This window comes from Puma concolor, chromosome A2 (genome assembly GCF_028749965.1).
Source record: "Puma concolor isolate L17-30 chromosome A2, mPumCon1.1.hap2, whole genome shotgun sequence".
Taxonomy (NCBI): Eukaryota; Metazoa; Chordata; class Mammalia; order Carnivora; family Felidae; genus Puma; species Puma concolor.
Window position 1 is genome coordinate 34,856,710 of NC_141668.1, and position 24,088 is coordinate 34,880,797.

At 38.3% G+C, this 24,088-nt stretch overlaps 1 protein-coding gene across 4 annotated transcripts in view; it reads right to left on the reverse strand.

Moving 5' to 3' along the window:
- The window catches only part of MET (MET proto-oncogene, receptor tyrosine kinase), a 113,664-nt gene that overhangs the window by 42,646 nt on the left and 46,930 nt on the right, over positions 1-24,088 (reverse strand). For all 4 annotated transcript variants that reach the window (XM_086691879.1, XM_025929591.2, XM_086691873.1 and 1 more), the window contains 3 exons: positions 17,103-17,294; positions 5,450-5,584; positions 4,238-4,411 (listed from right to left, as the gene is read on the reverse strand). In XM_086691879.1, the coding sequence (XP_086548005.1) occupies positions 4,238-4,411; positions 5,450-5,584; positions 17,103-17,294 (501 nt within the window). The remainder of the gene's footprint in view (positions 1-4,237; positions 4,412-5,449; positions 5,585-17,102; positions 17,295-24,088) is intronic.

Sequence of the window (24,088 nt, forward strand, 5' to 3'; positions counted from 1 at the left end):
AATAGGTGAATCTATTTCTTTATACTTGTTAATTCACATTTATTACTGATTTGGAATTTTTCTTTTCTCCTTTAAATATGGTCACTATTTTCTATAGACAAGCTGGTTAGTTGACACACCCACATTTTAAAAAATGATATAATTTTAAATAAATATAATATATTATTTCTATTAGAAATAGATATAAAAAAAAAAAAAACTAGAGAGAGCCCCAAATGTAATCTGTATTGTAGCAATGTTTCTAATTATCTCTCTTGGCATTATTTTACATCTCATTTCTAGAGCTGACTTTTTTTCTCTCCCATGTTCTATGTTAAATACATACATCATTTTATTATTGCAGGCTCACTTTTGGTGTGTTGAAAGTAAAACATGAGTTCATTACCAAAACTTTGGCAACTGCGATATAAGATAGCAGTAGGTGCTTATGAAGTCTACAAGACAACTGTTCTTAGGCTAAAACTATTAAAACAAAACAAATTTCTAAGTTAAAAATAAGCTTCTCCTCAGCAGCTTTGTGACAATTGAGAAAGGAAATACTCTTTTGGGGAGGACATATTGTAAATTGTGCTGGAAAAGTACAATGGTGGGAAAACATAGCACCACCATAGAGACAACTCAAAAACCAGTAAAAGTGTTTGCTAAAGACCAGTTAGTAAAAGTCTAAAAGTGATTCTTTCACAATTTAGAAGGGCTTTTAGCAAAATTCAAATTTGCAAACATTCCCATTCATCCCAAGTAAATAATCGCAAACCAAAGTCTTAACTTACCCTTGTTACCAAACCTCTTTAAAGTCTTAGCTTAATGCTTTTATGATAGCTATTTTACCCATAAAATCCATTACACAGTTGTGCCTTTCATGAAAACTTACCTCGTCCATGTCTAGTCAAATAAGAACTGCTAGAAAAAAATTTATTATTATTATGTTAGAAATCCAGTAGGAGAGAACAAGGCACCTAACCCTTCCGGACTCTCTTCAGCCTGAAGCAGCCACACAGCTGCCTTTCCCTTGTTTAAGGAGGAGGCTTCCCCATAGAAAACAGCTGTCTAAGGCTGATGTTGGCCTGATCCTGCTGCCCAGATCCCCCCTTTCTATGTAAAAACTGAACTCTGTCATCTACATACATCATCACTTGGAATGGAATGGGTGATGATTTGAGAAAACACAATGAGAGTTGTTCAGCTGGTGTACTGGCAAACAGAAATGAATATAAAAATGTCTGCTAGATGGTAGATCAGGATTTGAAAGGCCAGCTGAACTTAGCTTTCTTCCCTGGGCTGAGATGCTAGAGTGGAGTATGCGAGCATTTCCCCCTTAGTTTATGGGGTAATGTTCAATCTTCCAGGGGAAAAGGAAGGAAGTGGTTTTGGACAACACACCCTTGGACAGAACCAACAATGAGCTGGCAAACTCTGAGTTATCCTAAAGGGCAGGGAAACTCTGTGGGAAGGAAAGGAGTGTCCAGCATAAAGCCACAGACACAGATCTCCCACCTGTCTGGACAGGGGAGAAACAGCCACAAAAGCAGCTGGTGCCCTTTCAACAGGTGGAAATGATTTAAATGATCACATTTTCAAAACCTATCAAGATAATACAAGAGAACACTAAAACAACAACAAACCCTTCCTGGAAAATTATAATTTGCCTCTTTAGTACTTAAAAAGTCACAAATACAGTGGTGGTAGTGTTCTGCCTGAATGACCCCCCTGCCCCATAAGATATTGCTGTTGCTTCTTATCTGAATCTTCTGATCAATTAATAAATAGTTTTATTGTCTCACTGGGATTGAATTCAATCCTATAAGTTATGACAATTTTATCTTAATAAATTCAGAATACATTGGAAAGTGCTTTTCCTTTTCTGAAACATTTCTCTTTGCTCTTTAAGTATGAGATCAGATAACATGTGTGAAACAAAATAATGGGTTTGCAATCCTGAAATCTCTCATATGTGGAAGTGCAAAGAATTTCAGCCACTGAACATCACGTACCTTGAAAAGCAGGTTAACTTACATTTATTGGAAAGTAAAACAATACACTAGTTGGGTTTTGTGTCCATAGTATTTAAGACAGATAAGAAATAGATGAATAATCTGTCTTATTTTTTGCAGTAAGAATGCTAACTGTCACGGTCTAGTGCAGCATGAAATCTTCCTAACAACTATGAACTGAAAAGGATTTATGGACTCAGCTGCACTACTTTCCTCCTAACCATACAGCCCAAGCCTCACTGACTTGTGCATGATGCAATGCAACCTTTTAAAAATCACCAACTACAGAAAGGTGGAGTTAGGAAAGGAGAGAGAGGAGGGAGATTTAAATAAACACTGTCAGAGATTCTCTGGTTCCAGAAAATTCTAAGATATTTAGTCATTTTAAAACACCATTTTAATATGGCTTTCATGAGTCATAAAAGGAAGAACATTGGTCAAAATTAAATGTTCTACTTATACAGGTTCTCCATGTTCTGTATTTAAAACACCAGTTTGGCTACTTTTGAAGAAATGAAATTGGTGTAATTCAGTTGCATGTACACACACACACACACACACACACACACACACACACACACACATCACATATACTCTTCCCATATCTCTTTCATGGAGTTGCTGAGTTCAGATTTCTAGTGTCTCAAATTGCCAAGGCTGTGTGTTTAAAAAAGTATAACATTGCATGTGGTTTTACAAATATACTAAACAACGACAACAGAAAGAGTGCATGTAGATTTGTTTGTTTTCTTACTATCTTCTAGTTTATTCCTGACTGATCAAACTAAATCTTAATAACTGTGTCTCACCTAACAGAAAATAATTTGGTTTAAAACCCAGTCACCCTGCACAAATCTTGCCCCAAACCGTAACTAAATGAAAACAGCCATGCACTTCGGCAGGGGGGGTGGTTCTCGTTCTGACTTGCACACTTTGTTTACTTGGGCTTAGCACCAGGAGACCGAGACCTTTAACTTGAATCTTTCACAAGAATCATTTACTAAAGTTCAACTGTTCTATATGTGGACAGGGAAAATACATATCGGGTCCTCACCAGAAAATTATTTTCAAGCAAAATATATTTGGACGAAGACATTTAAAAAAATGCCATGACAATTTTCATAGTGCCAAACATATGCTTAAACAAGGTAGCAAAGAGCTAGAGAGCATGGCTACAATGTCAATTGAGTTCATCAGTAGAAGCTAAGTTTTCTAGGAGGCACTTTTGTCTTGTTCAACTACATTTCCTTAATGTCTAGAAGAGTGCCTCCTTAATGTCTAGAAGAATGGTTTGTATTCAATAAATATTTTTGGAATGAATTAAAGAATGAAATGGCTCACAGAGTATAGATGTTAGTATAGTCATCAGCTGTACCTATACTGTTCTTCTAGGAACTTTGAGAGAGTTAGCTACCCATGAGTGTTCAATGACTACTTGCCTCCCATATTGTCCTGGGGGTAACCTCTAGTCTTTTTTTTTTTTTTAAGTTTATTTACTTTGAGAGAAAGAGAGAGAGAGAGAGACGAGAGAGAAAGAGAGCCAGCACGAGCGGGGGAGGGGAAGAGACAGAGGGAGAGAGAATCTGAAGCAGGCTCCGTGCTGTCAGCACAGACCCCCATGCAGGGCTCAATCCCCAAAACTGTGAGATCATGACCTGAGCGGAAATCAAGAGTTATGGATACTTAACTGACTGAGCCACCAGGCACCCCGGTAACCTCCAGTCTTATGTGTGATGAGACAGGGCCACCATCTATGCATCAGACAGGAAGAAACTTTCTGTCCTATCTGCTCCTGCATGGCTGGCATCCCTAGCTTGCATGGTTCAGCTTAAGATTCTGGGTTATTCTATGAGCAGATCTCTGTGTGTGATGGAGGCTCATTTCTGGGCACCTGGTAGATTAAGTAGGTGGTGAGGAAACCACTGAGTCAAATGAGTCAGGAGGGAAAAGTCCCAGGATAAGGAAATGGGGAGCCATGCTGCTCACTAGCCACCATTCTTTTATTCACAAAGCACTAAAGGAGAGCAACTGCTCAAGGAGAGAACTACTTAGGGAGTGTGAAGCAAGCACTTCAGGTACAGGTCTCAGGGTGATGTGCCCAAATGCCACCTTGAAGGAAAACCTTGGAGGGAGATGGTGTTTTCACTGGTGTCTCACAGCCAAATGAATAAACTGAGTTCGGAATTTTTTCATCAATGGGATTTATGTTTACCAAAAAACATACATGAGAGCTGACAGATTCCTACCTCATAGATTGTAGGCAGACAGATCTCTTGAGTCCATGTTCCACTGGGGCATTCCTCCAGTTGCACACATTTATCGTGGCACCAGCCACACTGCACAAAGGGAGGGGCAGAAAGACACTGACTGCAGGACTGGAAATGTTCACAGCCTAAGCCATTCAGTGGGATCTTGGTGATCTGTGAAGAAAAGTGTTGGAAAGAGCTTCCAGAGAGGTTTTTTATTGGTTTGTTAAATGAAAAGTAAATACCCCAAAGATATATGTAACTATAATCGTATAGAGTCTACTAGGGATAGGACCAATGTGTAAAAAACATGTAATATAATAATGGTTAAGTGATTTAAATCAAAAAACCAAATTCCTTCCTTTCTTCTATTGTTGGCACATATGTGATAAACATTACCATTACTGTCCAGGGAACATAAGTACTGTCATGCAATGTTAGAAGTTTTATTTAGTAGGGACATTCTGCTCTATCTGAAGTGTGATTTTAAAACATAAGAGAGTTTATTTATTTATTTATTTATTTATTTAATTTTTTTTTCAATGTTTATTTATTTTTGAGACAGAGAGAGACAGAGCATGAACAGGGGAGGGGCAGAGACAGAGGGAGACACAGAATCTGAAACAGGCTGCAGGCTCTGAGCGGTCAGCACAGAGCCCGACGCGGGGCTCAAACTCACGGGCCGTGAGATCATGACCTGAGCCAAAGTCGGACGCTTAACCGACCAAGCCACCCAGGCGCCCCTTAAAACATAAGAGAGTTTAATATAAGCTGCTGGAAAACACACTTGACCCTTGGGAAATTCTAAGTAAGTTTACACATCATTCAGCATCAAGATGCATCTCCTCTCAGGGAAGAGGGATTGCTGGCTGGTGTCAGATTCCAATGTACATTTCAGGACTTACCAGCCTGCACTAGAGTCTGCCCTTAGGACTGTAATTCTCATTCTGCATGTTTGTTTTTCTCATTGAGAAATACAGGACAAAAGGAGTAGTACACATTACAAGGAGGACCTCCCTTTGGTCCAGTCTTCCTAAATAAAAATTTAACTTGGCTTCAGAAGATCTCTGGAATACTCAAGAAATAACCTGAGAAAGGAGAGGTGAATCCAAGACCAAAACAAAACTTAAAAAGGGTCATATGATACATGCTTTAAATATCCACTCAGGAAAAACTACAGCCCTGGAACCTCCCTGTGGGAACGGGGCTTACCTTCTTTCCAGTAACAACCAGTGTGTAGCCATTTTGGTTTAATGGGTGCTCCACAATTGCTTCTGAAGACACAGGGTGGGAATCCAGGCGAAAATTCACATGAGGTGTTGATGATCCTGATCGAGAAACCACAACCTGAGAAACAAAACACAAGCACCCTTTGTCCAATGAGTTCAGTTTAAATATAAGTGGAAAATGTGGATGATAATGTTAATAACAGATTAGGAGAGCTTGTGGGTATCTGAAGTGAAGGCCCAACAGTTTATCTCATTGTAAATCAATACAACATCTCCTAATCTCCTGCTGTGAAGACAGTTCATCTGAACCCCCAAGACAGACTTTTGCATATGATCTTTTAACAGTTTATTGAGACGGAGATCTTTCAGTCAATCAGCCAGCACATGCAGACAAATCCTCACAATTGTATGGGGAACTGGAAGGCCAAAACTCTCTCCAAAACAGAAGACCTCACTTATGCTACAAGGATTTCAGATTATTTTTTAAATCTATCTTCCTTCCCCTCCTCACTGGGCAGCTTTCCTTGATGTAATGGAAAGGTTAGCAGACAGGGAGTCTGGAGACCCGTAATCTAGTTCCAGCTTTGCTAACTCTTAAGCCATATTTATAGATCTTCTGAGATCAAAATAGGCCTTCAGGTACTTTAATGTCATTTTTATAAACCATCGTCCTATCAGATGTTATTTCTTGGATTATAAAGTTCTTCTTGGCCTGGTTTTACAATAAGGCCTGATGGTTTTAACAATGCCTTGGAAATGGAGTTTGAGGACTTGTGTCATTCTTGCTTTCAGGTATTTCTAATTTGGGATGTTTCTCAGGCTACATAATTACCATCTTCTCTACTGCAAGAACCCAGTAATAATGAAGTCCAGGGATAAAATCCGAATGACAATCTGAGATGAACACTCAGACTTCAGGAGTATTTAAGAGTGCTCAGAAGGGCACCGGGGTGGCTCAGTCAGTTAAGTGGCCGACTTCAGCTCAGGTCATGATCTCGCAGTTTGTGAGTTCAAGCCCCACGCCGGGGTCTGTGCTGACAGCTCAAAGCCTGGAGCCTGCTTTGGATTCTGTGTCTCCCTCTCTCTCTGACCCTCCCCCATTCACACTCTGTCTCTCTCTCAAAAATAAATAAACATTAGAAAATAAAAAGAGTGGTCAGAAAGATTTTCATTCTTAATAGGCCGTGGGTTTGCATCTACATGAGGTGCAGGAGGTTTACTGCATGCAGCTCTGGGCTTGAAACTGACTTTGTGAAATTGCCTGACATCCCAAATATCCTTTTTTGTTTCATTGAAAGTGTATTTATTTGTTGTGGGTATGAAATCACAGGACACACATGGGCATCTGTGAGGTTATGATTAAATAACCATTCCCTCTACCTCACCTTTCTTATCTGTAAAATGGGAATGAAAATTAACTGCTTAGTACTCTAACAAACTCACATACAACATATAAATGTCCTGGAGAGCTAACAGTAAATTTTTTCCTCAGCACAGGGAGTCAAGTAGCTTGAAACAATTTGGGAAGATTTCCAAAGTACCTAATTTGCTTCCAGAGAGTGGGTTGTTGATAGAGAAACTAACCAAATTCACATACAGTCATAAAAGTTAAACATCATGACATTTTTTTTCTAACACATGTTCTATTCCAAACATGCAATACTTTCAAAACATCTCCATTAAGCAGGGTGGCTATTTTTGCACAGAAGTAAATGATGGATCACAGGTCATTTGATCAGGATGGGAAAGGATGGGAACCGTTATTCCTAAATGTAGGCCAAATAGTTATTTGTGACTTTTGTAGCCAAAGTAAAAAGAAGTTTGATTACCAGTCCTACCTCCTGCTGGGTGCAGGTTACAAGCAGAATTATCAGGACATTAGACTTCTAGAGCCTCTATCCCAAATTATCCATATTTCAGTTATATAATTTTTCAATTTTGACTCACTTCTGGTGCTCACCACTTGTTTTTCCTATCTGTCAACCCTCATTTTTTTTTTCCATATATCCCTGATTGTTGCCAATCACTTTCAACTACAAAGGTGAAAAAAAAATCTTTCACACATGCCAAAAACAAAACAAAACCCCAGCCTCTCTTAATAACCAGACTCTGTTCTCTGCCTCATTCTGTGCTTTCCACTTCACTGAAGATTATTCATCCCCCTGAACTTCCTACGAATATTTCCATTTTGCCTCTCTTTGTCTTGTGCTTCCATTCTATTCAGACCTGCTATATAACAATCAACTCTTAGTACCCTTTTTTTCTCCTATGTTTTTTGCTCTCTTTAATATCATTTCCCACATCTATAATAAGCAATTCCTTCCTAATTACGAGGTCATCATCTTTGACTTTATCAAATATCTGAAGTCCATCCAAATGTTCATTTCCCAGAAAGGATTAACCTTTATCTCTCTTTTCATAAAGAAGCTCTTTGCACCTCTGGAACTGGAATTGATTTAGTGTATTCCCTAAGACTTCTTGTCTAGAGAGCACCATATATATGGTAACTGAGCCAGTCATTGTGCTAAGAGCTTTAAATGGACATTTTGTTTACTTCTCACAATAATCGTACAAGGTAGGTACTAATATTTTCCATAAAGAAAATAAGACAGAATTTTAGCTAGGAAGTACAAGAGTCAGGTTTCCAAGGAGCTTTATCTAATGCTAGAATCTGACTGCCTGACCTCTTCTTAAACACTCAACTGCTACACTCTTGGAGCACCAGAATAAATACTAATAAAAAGCTTCAACTCTGAGCTCTCAAGAGCCACTTGTGAGTCAAAGCATTAAAACAAATTTCCCAATATATTTGCCTTGCCAATCCTTCTTGTTTCAGCAATCTTGGCTGCACAAGTTAAGTGTGCCTAAGGAGAAAGACTCTACGTCTGAATAGTTTTTGATGGTACAGAGGAAATGTTATTTAGTAGAGCCAGTGAGCTCTACTTTTGAGCATGAGCTAGGATGAGTGGGGCTTCATACAGAAAATGAGATGAACCAGAGAAGATGGGAAGGCTGTGTGGAAAAGTGAGATACCTGGAATTTTAAGCAGAGGTCATAACACAGATGTAAATACCTTTTTGTTGATCATTAGCCCTTTCTCTACAGGTATACCTGCTGCTGTAACATGCCAAGAACGCTTTTCTATCATTAATTTCTCACTTTATCTTATTGCTAGAATTCCAAATAATGGAATAACCACTTTAACTTCAAAATACCCCTGAAGCAATGCTTTTAAGAAATAAGAAGTTCCTTTTGGTCCTCATGGAGATAGTTTTAAGGACAGAACTAAATCTGGCATTTAAATTTAATTCTTAGGACAAATCGCTTGGCAATCTTAGGGTAAGTATAAAATAGAAGAATGGCAATTATCTTTGAGTTTCTACTATGTTGACAACTAATTTTTAATGTTTATCTCAAAAAATACGCGCCTTTTTCTTTAATGCTCCTGAAAATATAAGACTAAAATGTTTGGGTGTGAGGGACTAGGGAGGAATCTAAATGTACTTGATTGTTGTGGCTGTGATCTCAAATGATATGGGAGAAGACATGGGGAAGAAATATATGCACAAATAAAATAAAACCTCTGTGGTTAGGCTCCAAAATCCATAAACCTCAGTAAAAATTCTGCATGATGTATCTTCAAATATGTAAGGGCCAGATTCCCTTACCCATGCACAGAGTTCTATTTATTTATTTATTTTAAAATCTTTTTTTAATTTATTTATTTTAAATCTTTACTGTTTATTTATTTTTCAGAAAAAGAGACAGAGTGTGAGCAGGGGAGGGGTACAGAGAAAGAGGGAGACACAGAATCTGAAGCAGGCTCCAGGCTCTGAGCTGTCAGTACAGAGCCTGACATGGGGCTTGAACTTGTGAATTGCCAGATCATGACCTGAGCCGAAACTGGACGCTTAACCAACTGAGCCACGCAGGTGCTACTAGAGCTTTATTTTTGATTAAACTGTTTCAAAATTTAATTTTCCTTAAGAATGATGAATACAATTCAACATGAGATATTTGTATGTCGCTTTCTCTTCATTTTTTTAAAGTGGACAGTTCAATGGTTTTTGGTATAGTCACAGATTTGTGCAACCATCACCACAACCAATATTGGAACATTGTCATTATCTCAAACAGAAACCCAACACCTCTTAGCTATCATCTTCTTTATCTCCTCACACCCTCCAGTTTCTTGCAACCATGAATCTACCTTCTATCTCTATAGATTTCCCTATTCGGGACATTTAAATGAACTGAATCCTACAATATGTGATTTTTTTGTGACTGGTTTCTTTAACTTAGCATAATATTTTCAAGGTTCATTATGTTAGAACATGTATCAGTACTTCATTCCTTTTTATTGCTGAATAATATTCCATTATATGGATATTCCCTAAGGAATGTTTTATTTATGTATTTGCAGCTGATGGGACATTTGGGCTGTTTCCATTTTCGGCTATTGTGAATAATGCTACTATCAACATTCATATACAACTTTGTGAGAACATATATTTTCATTTCTCAGGTATATACTTAGGAGCAGAAATGTCAGATTTACAATAACTCTATATTTAACTTTTTGAAGAACTGCCATACCATTTTCCATAGGTGTGCACAATTCTACATTCCCACCAACAATGTATGAGGGTTTTAATTTTTCCACAACTTCACTGACATTTGTTATTTTCCATTTTCTTGATTATTTATAGCCAACCCATAGTTGTGTGAAGTCATCCTTCATTGTGATTTTGGTTTGCATTTCTCTGCCAATGTGTGCTTAAATTAAGTAAAAGGCAAGCTTACTTCTCGAGATGTACAGTCTCCCATCCATTCCTCCTACCCAAGACTGAGAACCTGGGTATCACTTGCTTAGCCTCCCAACCTGTGTCCTAAATATCCCCTCAGGATCAGACTGGACTTCTGTACAAGGTCCTAAGGAGGCTGGAGATGGGAAAGGGGTAAAAAATGGAATAAAAGTGGATTTTCACTAGAAGAATCAGAGTGGGAGATGCAGCACACTCCCTGGACCCTATTGCCTTTTTTTTTTTAAGTTTATTTTATTTTGAGAGAGAGAGAGCATGCACACAAGCAGGAGATGGGCAGAGAGAGAGAGAAAGAGAGAGAGAGAGAGAGAGAGGGAAAGAGAAAGAGAAAGAGAAAGAGAAAGAGAGAGAATCCCAAGCAGGTTCCACACTATCAGTGCAGAGCCTGATACAGGGCTTGAACTCACGAACAGTGAGATCATGACCTGTGCTGAAATCAAGAGTTGGACACTTAACCAACTGAGACATCCAGGCACCCTGGGCCCCACTGCTTTTTGAAGATCAAAGTAGAGCTCGCTTTGGCAGCACATATACTAATTGAGGATCAAAGTAAATTTTCCTTTTGTAAGAACAGAATATATGCAGTTCAATTTCTAGGCAAATAGAACTGAATGGAACCTGTGATAACATCTAGACTGATTTCTAATTTAAAAACAAAGAAAAATAGAAGACTTTTGTTAGGGAATGAGGAAAACTTCATTTGTCATGAAAGATGATGCAAATTGTTGGAGTTTGAAACTCAATGAGAAAAAAATGTGAATTGAAAGAAAAAAATGTGAGAGGAGATGACACCATTAATAAACAGCCTGGGTTGTAACTGGGTGTGACCTTATGGATCTAGAGTGGGTCTGCTTTAACCGTAGTTCCCAACACAGGATTGGGCACATAGTAGGTCCTAAAGGTATATCTATTGCCTAAATATATGAATGGCCTGAAATAAGAAACTCACTTAAGTCTTTTTTTTTTTTTTTTAAAAAGCATTTAAAATTTTTTTTTTCAACGTTTTTTTATTTATTTTTGAGACAGAGAGAGACAGAGCATGAATGGGGGAAGGGCAGAGAGAGAGGGAGACACAGAATCGGAAACAGGCTCCAGGCTCCGAGCCATCAGCCCAGAGCCCGACGCGGGGCTCGAACTCACGGACCGTGAGATCGTGACCTGGCTGAAGTCGGACGCTTAACCGACTGCGCCACCCAGGCGCCCCTAGAAACTCACTTAAGTCTTGATGAAGGGGAAGGTTTTTAGACTTTTCAGATATTTACATAACCTCCAACAGTTCAATTTGCATTTTCAACGTATGGCTTCTAATGCCTCTTGCATCTTGCTTACTGCAACAGACTGAATGTTTGTGCCCACCTAAAATTCAGATGTTGAAATCTTAACCTCCAATGTGATGGTGTAAGTAGGTGGGGCCTTTGGGAGGCAATTAGGTCATTAGGACAGAGTCCTCACAAACCAGATTAGTGTCCTTATAAAAGGGACCTCAGAGAGCTCTCTTTCCCTCTTTCCACCATGTGAAGATACAGCAAGAACAGCCATTTATGAACCAGGAATCAGATTCTCACCAGAAACCAGATCTGCTGTATCTTGACCTTGAACTTCCTAGCCTCCTGAACTGTAAGAGATAAATATTTCCTGTTTAAGCCACCAGGTCTATGGGAAATTTGCTAAAGTAGCCTGAACTGGTTCAGACACCTGCTTTAGGTTTACTATCTTCTTCAGTATGTGAGAGAAATTGGTGTTTCTATAGCAAGAAATCAGATATGAAGAGTGGAACCATTTATTTCAATCAAGGTAAACATCTAGTTTTCTGGAATGGAAAAAAAAAACAAACCCAACAAACAACAACACAAGAAACAGAAATTGCTGATTGGTGCTGACAGCTCAAGAAATAAAAGTCGTAAGACAAAGTACCAGGTGGTAAGAGACGAATTAAATGAAGCTTTACTGTGTTCTTTCTTTCCTTTATTCTTTTTGGTAAATGGGCATGAGTGCTTCTACACCAACTTGATACTACAAAAGCCAGGTATACACAAACAGCACAATAATTTTCCTTATTGCTGCACTACTGATGTGGGTGTGTGTTTAAATTTTTTAAAATGAATCATTGTGAGTTGAAATGAGTCAAAACCAGATTGAGACTTCTGCAAAAAAATATCAAGCAACTAAAACCCAAAAAGACTAGAAAATATAAAAAAAATTAATCAGTACTTTCAAATCAATACTCCAAATACAGTAATTGTAGGATCTGTCAATCTATACACAGAGTATATCTGTTTTCGAATTTTAGAAGTGATAAAAGTTAAAAAAAAACTACTGATTCGTATACTTCATGTTTTAAAATGTGTTTCTACTCTGTCAATAAAGCACCCAAACAAGAAATCCTAGTTATTTCTTACTACCAAAATCAAAACAAACAAAAGCTTACCATTTTCTCAGGGTTTCAAATATTTATGTTTTAATTTTCTATGCATATAATAGTGTATAAGATATATGTATTTCAAGAGCATGCATAAATTCATTTTAGGAGATATACATGCCCTAGGTTTAAATTTTAGTTATAGATAGAAGTCTGAAATTATTATTTATAATGGGTTCTTTTTCAAACAAAAGAAGTCTCACAATTCATGAATATATTTTCTCCTAAAGAAATATACCAAATCAGGGGCGCCTGGGTGGCTCAGTCAGTTAAGCATCTGATTCTTGATTTCATTTCAGGTAATGATCTCACGGTTTGTGGGATTAAGCCCTGCATTGGGCTCTGTACTGACAGCATGGAGCCTGCTTGGGATTCTTTATCTCCCTCTCTCTCTCCCCCTCCCCAGCTCGTGCTCTCTCTCAAAATAAATGAATAAACATTTAATAAAAAGAAATATACCAAATCTACCATTCTTTAGGGATATAATTAAATCAATGATGTACACATTAAAAACAAGGACAGATGATATTTTATCTGAGCATTTTATAAAGGAGACCAGTAAATCAACAATCCCTAAAGAGAAATGTTGTTTATTTGCCTGGGTCTCTGCTGGATGCTCATATCATTCATTTGTTACTCTAAAATAGCAGTAATCCCAAAGATAATGTATGCTACAGGCTTCCAACAAAAAGCATTGACATACCATGATGGTGGTACAGGAACTGAAAGAATTTGAAGACAGGATGTCAATAGATGAATTGATTCTTCTTACTGGAAGTGTGTAATTATTTTTAAGTTTACTGATTACTAACATAATCCTTTAAGTAATGATCATAAGTAATGATCACAAGCAAAGGATGTCTTTTTAGGTGATCCCTCTGTCTTTTTAACTTTCTTGCTTATGATCCAACTAGTCCAGTTAAGAGGCACAAGAGAATAGGGGTGATGAGTGGGAACAGCCTCAAAGAATCAGAGAGAGGGGAAAAGGGGATGGGAGAAGAGCAAGGATGATGCCAAAGAACCCAGGGACAGCTGTGACAGTGCCCAGGCAGTGGCCACGGTATACAGACAAGGTAGCTGCCCAGTGAATGTTTGTGGAACTGAACTTATAAAGTATTGAAAGTGCCTTCCTCCCCCCAACCCACCCGATATACTCACTCTCTCTGGCCTGACAGGCACAAATATTTTAACAGCAATGCCTTGCATCTAGAGATTAAAGGCCTTATATGAGAGCTTTAAAAAAATTATACATATATATCAAGCAAGCATTATTTTTGCAAGCTGATTAGATGAGGAGCTCAGAAGGGGAGACGTGGGCAATCCCTGTGAATAGTCCTGTGATCGTCATGAGTAACGGTCCTCCCTCTCCCACGTAGCCCTGCACATTGTGCTAATGTTCTGAAGCCTTGTTCTTTTCAACATCCCTTCCCCATCTAAAATTTGTAAGAAGCCCCATTCTCACTGTTCACTTATACTATCTTGAATAATACTTATCATACTATTTTACTTCTAAGTATCCCAAGAGGGTGATCACACAAATAAAAACTGTTTTAGAAATTTGTATCTATGTTGAATTGGTGCTACAGAAAGACTCTAATACATGTGCACATCAGTATATTTAGATATATCTGCACCTGTATGAGATAAGTTACACATGTTTAAATGTTAGAAACATGTCAAACATGTCCTCTCTTCCATACATATAATATTGTTAGCTAAACAATATAATTCTTTCTAACCAAATAACCACTGTGAAATACCTGATTCACTTTGCACCCAACAGCTGGGGCTGAAGCTTGTATTCCCAGCCAGAGCTGAACATAAGCACAATAGGAAAGGCAGAAACAGCTGCAAATTCATGAGAGAAAACATTTGCAAAGCAACTCTGCCTTTAGGCTTCAGGGTAGGAAGGAAGTAAAAGTCATTTTTCTGTTCCTTTTCATATATGGCACCTGCCTTTGGAAAAAAAATTTTGTCCATTCTATTTTATAACAGAAACTCCACAGTATTACTAAAACACAAGTTGTAGGAAAATTAGGCCTGGCCAGAGATTTAGCACTTTAACGCAGTCAAAACATTTACATAACTTGGTCCGCAGTTACTACTTGGCTAGCTTAAGCTAGAAGTTCCCTAGGTCTTTGCTGCCGCTGGACTCCTCCCCCAACATTATTTGCTGTAAACAAACTGGATTTCAGTGATGTTGACTGTTTGATCCTTCAAATGCTTTAGGTTTATTTACATAAAATTTAAGGGACTGGAATTCTCTTGGACAAGTGTCAGAGAAATGAATCCTATATGTGGGTCTCAATAACCCTTTGTCTGTATGTCTTTGTCTTGCTGTCTTGATATCAGGTATGTGTTCTTATCTCCCATACCAAAATTTTAGTTCCTTAAAGGCAGGTTCTGTGTCACTGCTTCCTTTGCTTCACTTATCTGCCTAGTAGAGCAAAGTTAGTAAGTTCTCAGTGGATATCTGATGAGTTAAGAACCACATGGTTTAAAAAAAATCAGTGATATCAGCACTTTCCATAAAATAAGTATCTACTTACTTACTTTCCTCTTTAATGTTTTGGATGCACAGATAATGGGCATAATATTGCTTCTTTTATGAAAATGCTGGGAGATAAGAATAAAACACGTGTCACAGCATTTCTGTCACAATGAGACTGATGTATGACATATCACTTAGGTGGTAAAATCTGTCACACAGCAGAATTTACTCAGTTATTAAAGTGATCTATCTAAAAATGGGATTTTATTAGAACTTTAGAATCTGGAAATAGGCCAGGAACCTTTTGATGTAAAAAAGTATCAGACCTAAAGTGACTATAGAAAGCTTATTAATATGAAACTGGATGAATGAGGTAATAAACAATTTAGAACAAAAAGAAAGAAAAAATAAAGATAACAAATCAACATAGTGAACACCTTAGGAATTCAACAGATGCAAGATTCTTTCATCCTCCTTCAATTTTTTTTTTTGGAATTCTGCAGAATAATATCAGTGTCAATTAAAAACACATTTAAACACAGAATTACATATTTTACAAGGATAATAGATATGACCATAACTCAAATACTTCAGAGTGCATGCAGAAGGGGACTGAGATTACACTCTTCAGATTTTGAGGAGTTAAGACAGAACTAACTGATCTGAGGTGGGTAAATAAGAACACTGGGCTGGGAGAAAGGGGAGGGGAGAAAAAGTATAGTAATTAGAAGCAGGGGAGGAGGGGAGACCAAGTGTGGAAACATTTAGATAAGAGGATCTATATGATTAGTTTTGAGCTAGGAAGGTTTTATTTACATTTTATGACTTTGAAAAAATTCCAATATATCCAACTAGTGTAAGAAAAACATGATTTAAAATATGGCAATGACCGATATCCATACCACTATAAAAACAATGGTAATTTTAAAAGATATATTTTGTAAAAGAATACAGATAGAAGATGTACAGATGGGCAAGTCATAGGAAAACATCATTGTCCTCAATTGGCTTACCAGAAGTCACTGTCTGATTAGGATGTTAATTACATCAGATTATTATGAAATAAGAATCTCTCTTTAGAAGAAATTTCTACTCTTTGTAAAAAGTCAACATTTCCATAGATACCCTGGTCATTCTGCATTAATCAAGATCCTACTAAGAACTCATGTTGAAAGCACTACTCAATTACTATTAAAGAAAACAGATTCAACACAAGAGCATTTTAATTTCTGCAAAGTGCTATGATTCTTGTATTCTGGAAACACAACAATTGCAAGTCTGAAATGTGAATTTTCACTTATAGAAATACTGTTGCTATCCATTAAAATCATTTAATAAAGTCCAGATTTTTGTCCCCTCAGTATATGAACTTCTTTGTGTTTGACCCCATCCTTTTGCAGAATCAGGAGAGCTGGAGTTACAATGGGATCCTGATGATAACGTCCCTTCCTAACTCCTGCCAATATTTCTCAATGATGTGAATGTTTCTTCTCATGGAGACACACGGTTCACACAATAGCTCTCCTTTGATCCGTAGCTTCCCTTGAAATAGGAAAACATCGCCTGGAAGTGCTTTAATTGTTTCATTTTATTTTCTAATCATGTGACAGAAATCATGAATGGAAAAAAAAAACAACAGCAAACAAAATTCTAAACCATTCTGGGCAAGAAAATTAAAGCAACCACATTTAAACTGAAAGCTTCAAAAACTTAACAAAAAAAATAGGCTATACACTTCATAAAGAGTGGACCAGGCTTCATTGTCTGGCTTTCAGTCTGTGTCTCTAGCTTTTACTGTGATTTTCACTTTACAATATCTGTAAATACCTTCTGTAAAAACAAAACCAAACTAATTGAACAATACCAAGTAAAACAGCCACAGCCACTCTCAGAAAACATTTACCTGCATAAAGCGACCCTCTGATGTCCCAAGATTAGCAATGGTGAGGTCTCCTTTAATGAAGGTGGATATAGATGTTAAGAGGACTTGGTTGAATTGGCCCATGAATAAGTCAACTCGCTGCAAAGCTGTGGTAAACTCTGTTCGATATTCATCACTGCGCACTTCACAGCCTGATGAATTTCTCAAAAGTGTCTGGAATAAAATATGGTCATAGAATTAATGTGAGTCAGATGCGAACAAGCTGGTAAGAAACTTTTCAGTGTGTCTTTTCAGAGCTCAGAGTAGAATAGCAAGGATAACCATGCAAATAAACAAAGAGCCCCAGACAGGCAGAAATTATTCTAGTGACCTACATGGCTCCAGTACTGGTAGGTGCTGCTATGTGTATATAGACTTTAACTGGGGTAAACCTTACTATCACAGTTTGCACCATGGTTGAATATGTACATACATAAAAATGGAACTTAGTGGTGCTAATAAAAGAAAAACAAAACTATAGATGTCCCAGTCCTGGGCATAAAGGTATTGCTTCTAGCCTGGGTGGCTCAGTTGGTTAAGTGTCCAACTTCAGCTCAGGTCATGTTCTCACGGTTTGTGGGTTCAAGCCCCGCGTCAGGCTCTGTGCTGAACGCTCAGAGTCTGGAGCCTACTTTGGATCCTGTGTCTCCATCTCTCTCTGTCCCTCCCCAGCTCAGACTCTGTCTCTCTCAAAAATAAATAAATATTAAAAAAATAAAAAGGCAGTGCTTCTAGCAGGCAAGTCCAATGAGATGGATTTCAACTGGAATAATAATAAATGTTAGAGTCATACATAATACATTATATATTTTAAAATACAATTTTAAAATACAATTTAAAATGTGTGCCTTTGTGTGCAGCGAGGTGGTAGGGGGGTGGTGGCTGATAGATAATTCACCAGGAGGCAGCGGAACACAGACCCCAGACTCAAGTTCTGCATCAAATCCTAGTCTGTCATGCTTATTTACCTTACACAGACCCTATAGCCTCTATGTGTTTGTGAAATTCAGGTTATTCATTTCAGTCTCCCAGGAAAATCAAGAGACTTATAGAAATGTACCTACCTTGCATAGCTGTTATAAAAGTTAAATGAGCTAATTTACAGATATCTTTTACCATAGAACCCAGCACCCAGAAAATCCCACTGAAGTATTTGTCATTATTATGGTGAAAGGCTCAAAAAAATGTAGAAACCATGCATCAAATGCTGCAATAGTTAACTTACTAAAAGGCAATTACCACTCAATCAGGTATTTATCTTTTAGGCTCAAGTGCAAAATTTTAAAAATATTGTTCAATTATATATGTCAGTTAAGCACTGTGGATCCCTTCCTTCACCTTGACACTTCAGTGTCCTGATTTTCCTTCTACTTCTTACACTGCAACATTTGGTCTCTGGTGTAGGGCCATCTACGTCAGGGTTTCTCAAAGATCCATCCTAAGGCTGCTCCTCTCCTCACTCTTCACACTCTCTGTAGGCAACCTCTGTCTCTCCCATGATGTCTATTGCCATTTAGCTGACACACATTTGTACCTCCACCCTATCCTCTCCTCTGAGCTGACCATGCATATATCAAATTGCCTATGAAATACACACTCAGATGTCTCCAAGACCTCAGGTTCAACACAATCAAAGTAGAAACCATCATTTTCCCTCATGCCTGATCTGATGATACCACACACCCTAGTGGATGGTTCTATCATTCCTCCAGATGCACAAGTCATAAATCTAGGTGTCATCCCTGATTCCTCCCCATGTACAGTCGATCACTTATTTTCATCAGTTGCAGTTTCTAAATATCTCCTGGATCCATCCAGTTTTCTCTGCCTCCATACTTCAACCCTTATTCAAGCTATGCCCTCCCTTTCCTGAACTACTACAATGGCTCCCAAATTGGACCTGCCACATCTGATCTCACCCAATCTCTTTCCAGGTCCATTCTCTACACTGCAGCCAGATTTTTTCCCCCCATAAAACACAAATCTCATCATATCACTCTGTTTAAAACACTGAATGTCCCCCTACTGTTCTTAGGATAAAAGACAAAAATTTTAACATGGTCTGATGAGCCCTTCATCATCTGGATCCTAGTGAACTTTCCAGAATCATTCTCATTGTGTTCTCCTTTGCACTCTGTACTCCAGGGAGCTGGCCTTTGGTCAGTTCTCCAAATATGCCATATGTCCTCTCATTACAGGGCCTTTGCACATATTGTTCCCTCTTCCTGGAGTGATCCTTCCACCTTCATTCATTTTATTAACTGCTATGCCTCCTTCAGATCTTAGTGCGTCATCATTTCCTTAGGAGGCCTATCCTGACCTTAATAACTAGGTCAAATGCTTCTATTACAGACTGTCATAATACATTTTACCTATTTGTCATAGCACTCACAGCTGTAACTATTTGCTTGTGGATTATGACTGAAGTCCCTGCCATCAGAGACTCTGCTTGTTCACCAAGGTATTGCTAGTAGTAGATGAAATATCACACAGAGATCTTTAATAAATATTAAGTGAATGAATGAGTAAATGAATCAATTATAAGTAGAGAGGGAATGAGTGTGGAGACGTAAACTAATATTACTAAAGCTTTTTTTTTCTTTCAGTAATAGGTACAGGAAAGAGTTTATAAGAAATGAATAGAGATAAACATTAGAAAAAAAAAAGCTAAAAAAAACAAGGCTGGGTGCCTGGGTGGCTTAGTCAGTCAAGTATCCGACTTCGGCTCAGGTCATGATCTCATGGTCTGTGAGTTCGAGCCCTGCAACCGGCTCTGTGCTAGCAGCTCAGGCCCTGGAGCCTGCTTCAGATTCTGTCTCCCTCCCTCTCTCTCTCTCTCTACCCCTCCCCCACTCATGCTCTGTCTCTGTCTCTCAAAAATGAATAAACGTTAAAAAAAATTAAAAAACGTTAAAAAAAATTAAAAAAAAAAAGAGATGAATAGAGTGTCTGGCTCCTGACTGTACTGATAAGACATCTGGGAATTAGTAAATGGAGGGCAGATAACAGGAAGCAGGAGGATAAACAAGGAAAATGAAGTCTAACTTGTTAGAAAAAGAGAAAAAGTTCATTTTTACAGATTTTTGTATGTAGTTTCAAGTTAAGGAAAATTATTTGAAGATCAGGAATTCTCTATTATTGTCCTATTATATTTATAATATTAGAAAGCTGTCAGAGTAGATTTCAGACCAACTTAGTGTTTAAGAACAAAGTGAAATAAAAAATTCAGTTATCCTTATGCAAAATAGCCTTACTCCTCAATGTCAAATTTCTGTCGGTCATACGGAATACTGAGTTCTTACATCTATTAACTTTTATGGTTAAAAATAATCTACAATGCTGTTTTATATAGCAACAAATATTTCTTCATTTTAAGTGGCAATAAATTAGCAAACAAAGAGTCTCAGAGATGCAAAACCTGCTGACTCTTATAATTAATGAAATGTACTGGTTCTAGACATTTATTTTGATATATTAATGAGTACTATTTCACTATTTAATTAGAAGCTTTTCTTCACTAAAGTACTATAGATTGCTTTGAGGAATAGCAGATAACTGAGACATACCAGCAATTCAATAGTAACCGATTAATTGGTAATTAAGTTTCCATTGGTGATCAATCATCCATTTTGCAGATATAGTCAGAACCAAGGGACACTGCTTAAAGAAGCAAAGACTAGTTTTAAATCAAAGAGCATTTCAAGTATTCCATTTCAGAAGTGACTGCTCTTCAGGGTCAGTATCTGTGGTTGTTTTGTTCCTTTTCTTGCTTGTTCTTACTTTTTTTCTATGTCTAGACGGCATCCTGGGAACCTAAAGCCTCAAATTTGACCTAGTGGAGATATGATGGATTCATTGGAATATGAAAACAAGTTGCTGCATGTGGAGTAGAGTCTTAGATTGTAAACTAGTAGCAGGCTTCTATCAACAAGAGGCCCTAAACGGTCTCATTCATCTTTTATCATCCCGCCCTGTATTGTGCCCAGCACACAGTAGGCATTTAATAATAGCTTCCTTAAAAATTAATGCATCTGCAAGGTACCCAGAGATAAGCCCATCTGCCTACCCAGCTTGCTTTGTTGTCTGCTTGCTGAACTGGGCCAGTGGGAGAACGGAAGTGAGATGGGCCTCGGAGTGTCTGCAAACCTGCAAGAAGTCCTCAATCTTTTTTAAATGGAGGGAAAGTAACACAACCAGAACTCTGAATTGTATGTCTGTTTCCTCACATGTAAGGCATAAATGTAGAACTCTGCACCTGACTCAATTCACATTTATGTATATTCACGTATATTTACACTTTTAGATTTCTCCTTTAGGAAATAGTAAGGTCTCTAAATGGTACCTCCTCAAGGACTGACTGTATTATGTCTCTATCCCCCTCCCCCAAATAAATTCCTAAGTATAAAAACATTGCACAATGCTGGAAAAGGATCTACAGAACTCCTTGATCTTGAAAAATTATGTAATTTGGAGCTAAAAAACAAATATCATGTCAGATCCAAATGACATTCAGATTTTATAAATCACAGATTCCTAACCTTTTTCTTTTTCATTTTTCTCCATAGCAGAGATCTGCAGGAAAGGACTGGGGCCACAAGCTTCTAGGAGAAAGTAACATTCCAGCATTCACTGCAGGAGAGGGGACTACTCCTTGTCTCTTCCTTCTGAGAATCTTGACAAACTCAATGATTGGGGTCAGGGTGGCAGGAACTAGCTTACAGAGCCCCATGTTGTCTTTGAGTTTGAACAGAATTTTAACTCTCAGGGAACCCTGGTTTAAGCTCTCAGCATTGCAAATGTAGGAAAATGCTCTCTACTCATAAATCTCAGTCTGAGTCACTATGTGCCTTAAAGGAAATGTATTTGCTGCTCATTTGTGCAGGGAAGATGGGGAGGCTTCTTCTCACAACTTTACATACAGTTCCTGGGTACAGCATTTGGAGTGATTGGGTGGAGATGGGAGACCTACAGATCTACTGCCAGGGGTCTCTTTGCCACTCGTGTTTCCCTCAAAGCCAAGACGCCCTGTGCTTTGGGGTAAAACTGAGCATAGCTTGTGGAAGGCAGTTCTCTAGTAAAAGCTGCTTTGGGGCACCAAGGAAGAGTCTACAAAGGTTTCAGCCCAGCACTAGTTGGGGAGTTAGACTAACTCTCTTTTTGGTAACAAAGGAAGGAAGGAGGAAGAAAGGAAGGGACGGGGGATATCTGTCTTTACCCTGCACCTACCTACACTGTGCCAGGCACTGAGTTGGGCATTTTTACGTGCAAGCAGATGCACAGCCCTGTAAGGTTTTCAGTTTTCAGGAGCAGGAGACTCAGAGCAGCCAAGGGTGCGGCCACAGTGGCCGATTCACGCTGGAAATGGCATCAGAACTGAAACAGTCATTAGAATTCAGTTCTCTGTGATTCTCAACCTCATGAATTTCTTCTGCTACTGTTTACTATTCTGGGCAAAGTTCCAAGAATTGCACAATTACAAAAATGGAAAGGGCCTTAGAGACCATCTTACCCCAGCTCCTCATTTTAAATACGAGAAACTCAGTCAGGGAAATTGTACCTCTCAAAAAGTTGGAATCATTCAACAAAAGTTATCAATCAGCATGTAAAAAACCTACAACCCTTCAAAGTAGGAAATGTGGATTCACTCACCCCTGATTGCTTTTCTGAGAGAAAGGCTGGAATTAATTATTTTTTTTCTGGATAGTGGCATAAAGATGACCACTAGCATTTTGGGCTGTTCAAATCAGCTTGGCTCTCAAATCTTCCTCTCTATTGCCTATTTTGGTTTATGAACATTAACATGTTTCCACCCAGGTAATTCTAAAATTTCAGTCATCACCAATGCCTCTCTCTTGAGCATTTCTCACATCCAACTAGTTGCTCAATTCCTCTGACCTCTGGCTACAGCCCTCCAGCCACTCCTGCACCCCTGCCCTAGGCTAGTGTTTCCTCATTGGCCTTCCTGTCCTCCATCTCATCTGCCTTGAAGCAGTTATGAGCTGTCACTCTCTTCTTCAAAACCTTAGTTGCTTCCCAAAGGATTGCAGGAAAAGCCCGCACTCCCTACTATGGTATCCACACCTGCCTTAGTTTGTTCTTAAGTCTTTTTTCCATTAAAGTGAAACGTCAAGTGACATCTAGGACACCAAATGAATCTAAGAGTGGCTATCCTGACACAAGACCCTTCCCATTCTTGGATTCTTGCATTTGCTTTAGCAGCTGATGTCTCAGCTTCTGCTAGTCAGTGATACCTACTCCTTGGCCATGTGAACCTAAAGCCTGGCTCTTTTCTAAAGTCTCTCCTTGCGAAGTCTGTTGAAGGACAGAAGTTATGTTTTAGTGGACTGGGAGGGAGATAGTGACAAAGAATAAGATGGACAGTATATGGGTATAAGTAGATACCATAAAGCTTGAGATATCTGAGTCAAGAGAGAAAAAGAAACAGGAAAAAAAAATTCACTTAATACATTGTTTAGGCATATACACACATGTAGTGCAACTAATGGCAAGGAAAAGACAATTCGCAATCATTGTTTACCTACTTTTCTGGGAAGGAGAGGGATATGACTGGGGTGGGACATACAGGGGACTTAGAGGCTTTGGTGATATTCTCTTTTTTAAGCCTGGTGGTAGAGAACTCAGTATTTGTTTTACTGCACACACGCGCGCACGCGCACACACACACACACACACACACACACATAAAGAGAACATGAGTCTTTTGCATATATGAATATAACAAAAATAAATTTTAAATGAATTACCAATGAATTCATTTAATTGGTAATTTAATTCATTGGAATTACCAATGAATAAATGCGAAGTGAAAAAGTGGAGACAGCCTACTACAAACTCTCCCCACCCCAATTTCCTGACATCCTAAGCAGATTTGAAACATTCTCATGGCTTTTGTCATCTCACAGGAGCTCACAGTAATGTTAAATATCATCTGCATAGTAGGTTATGGT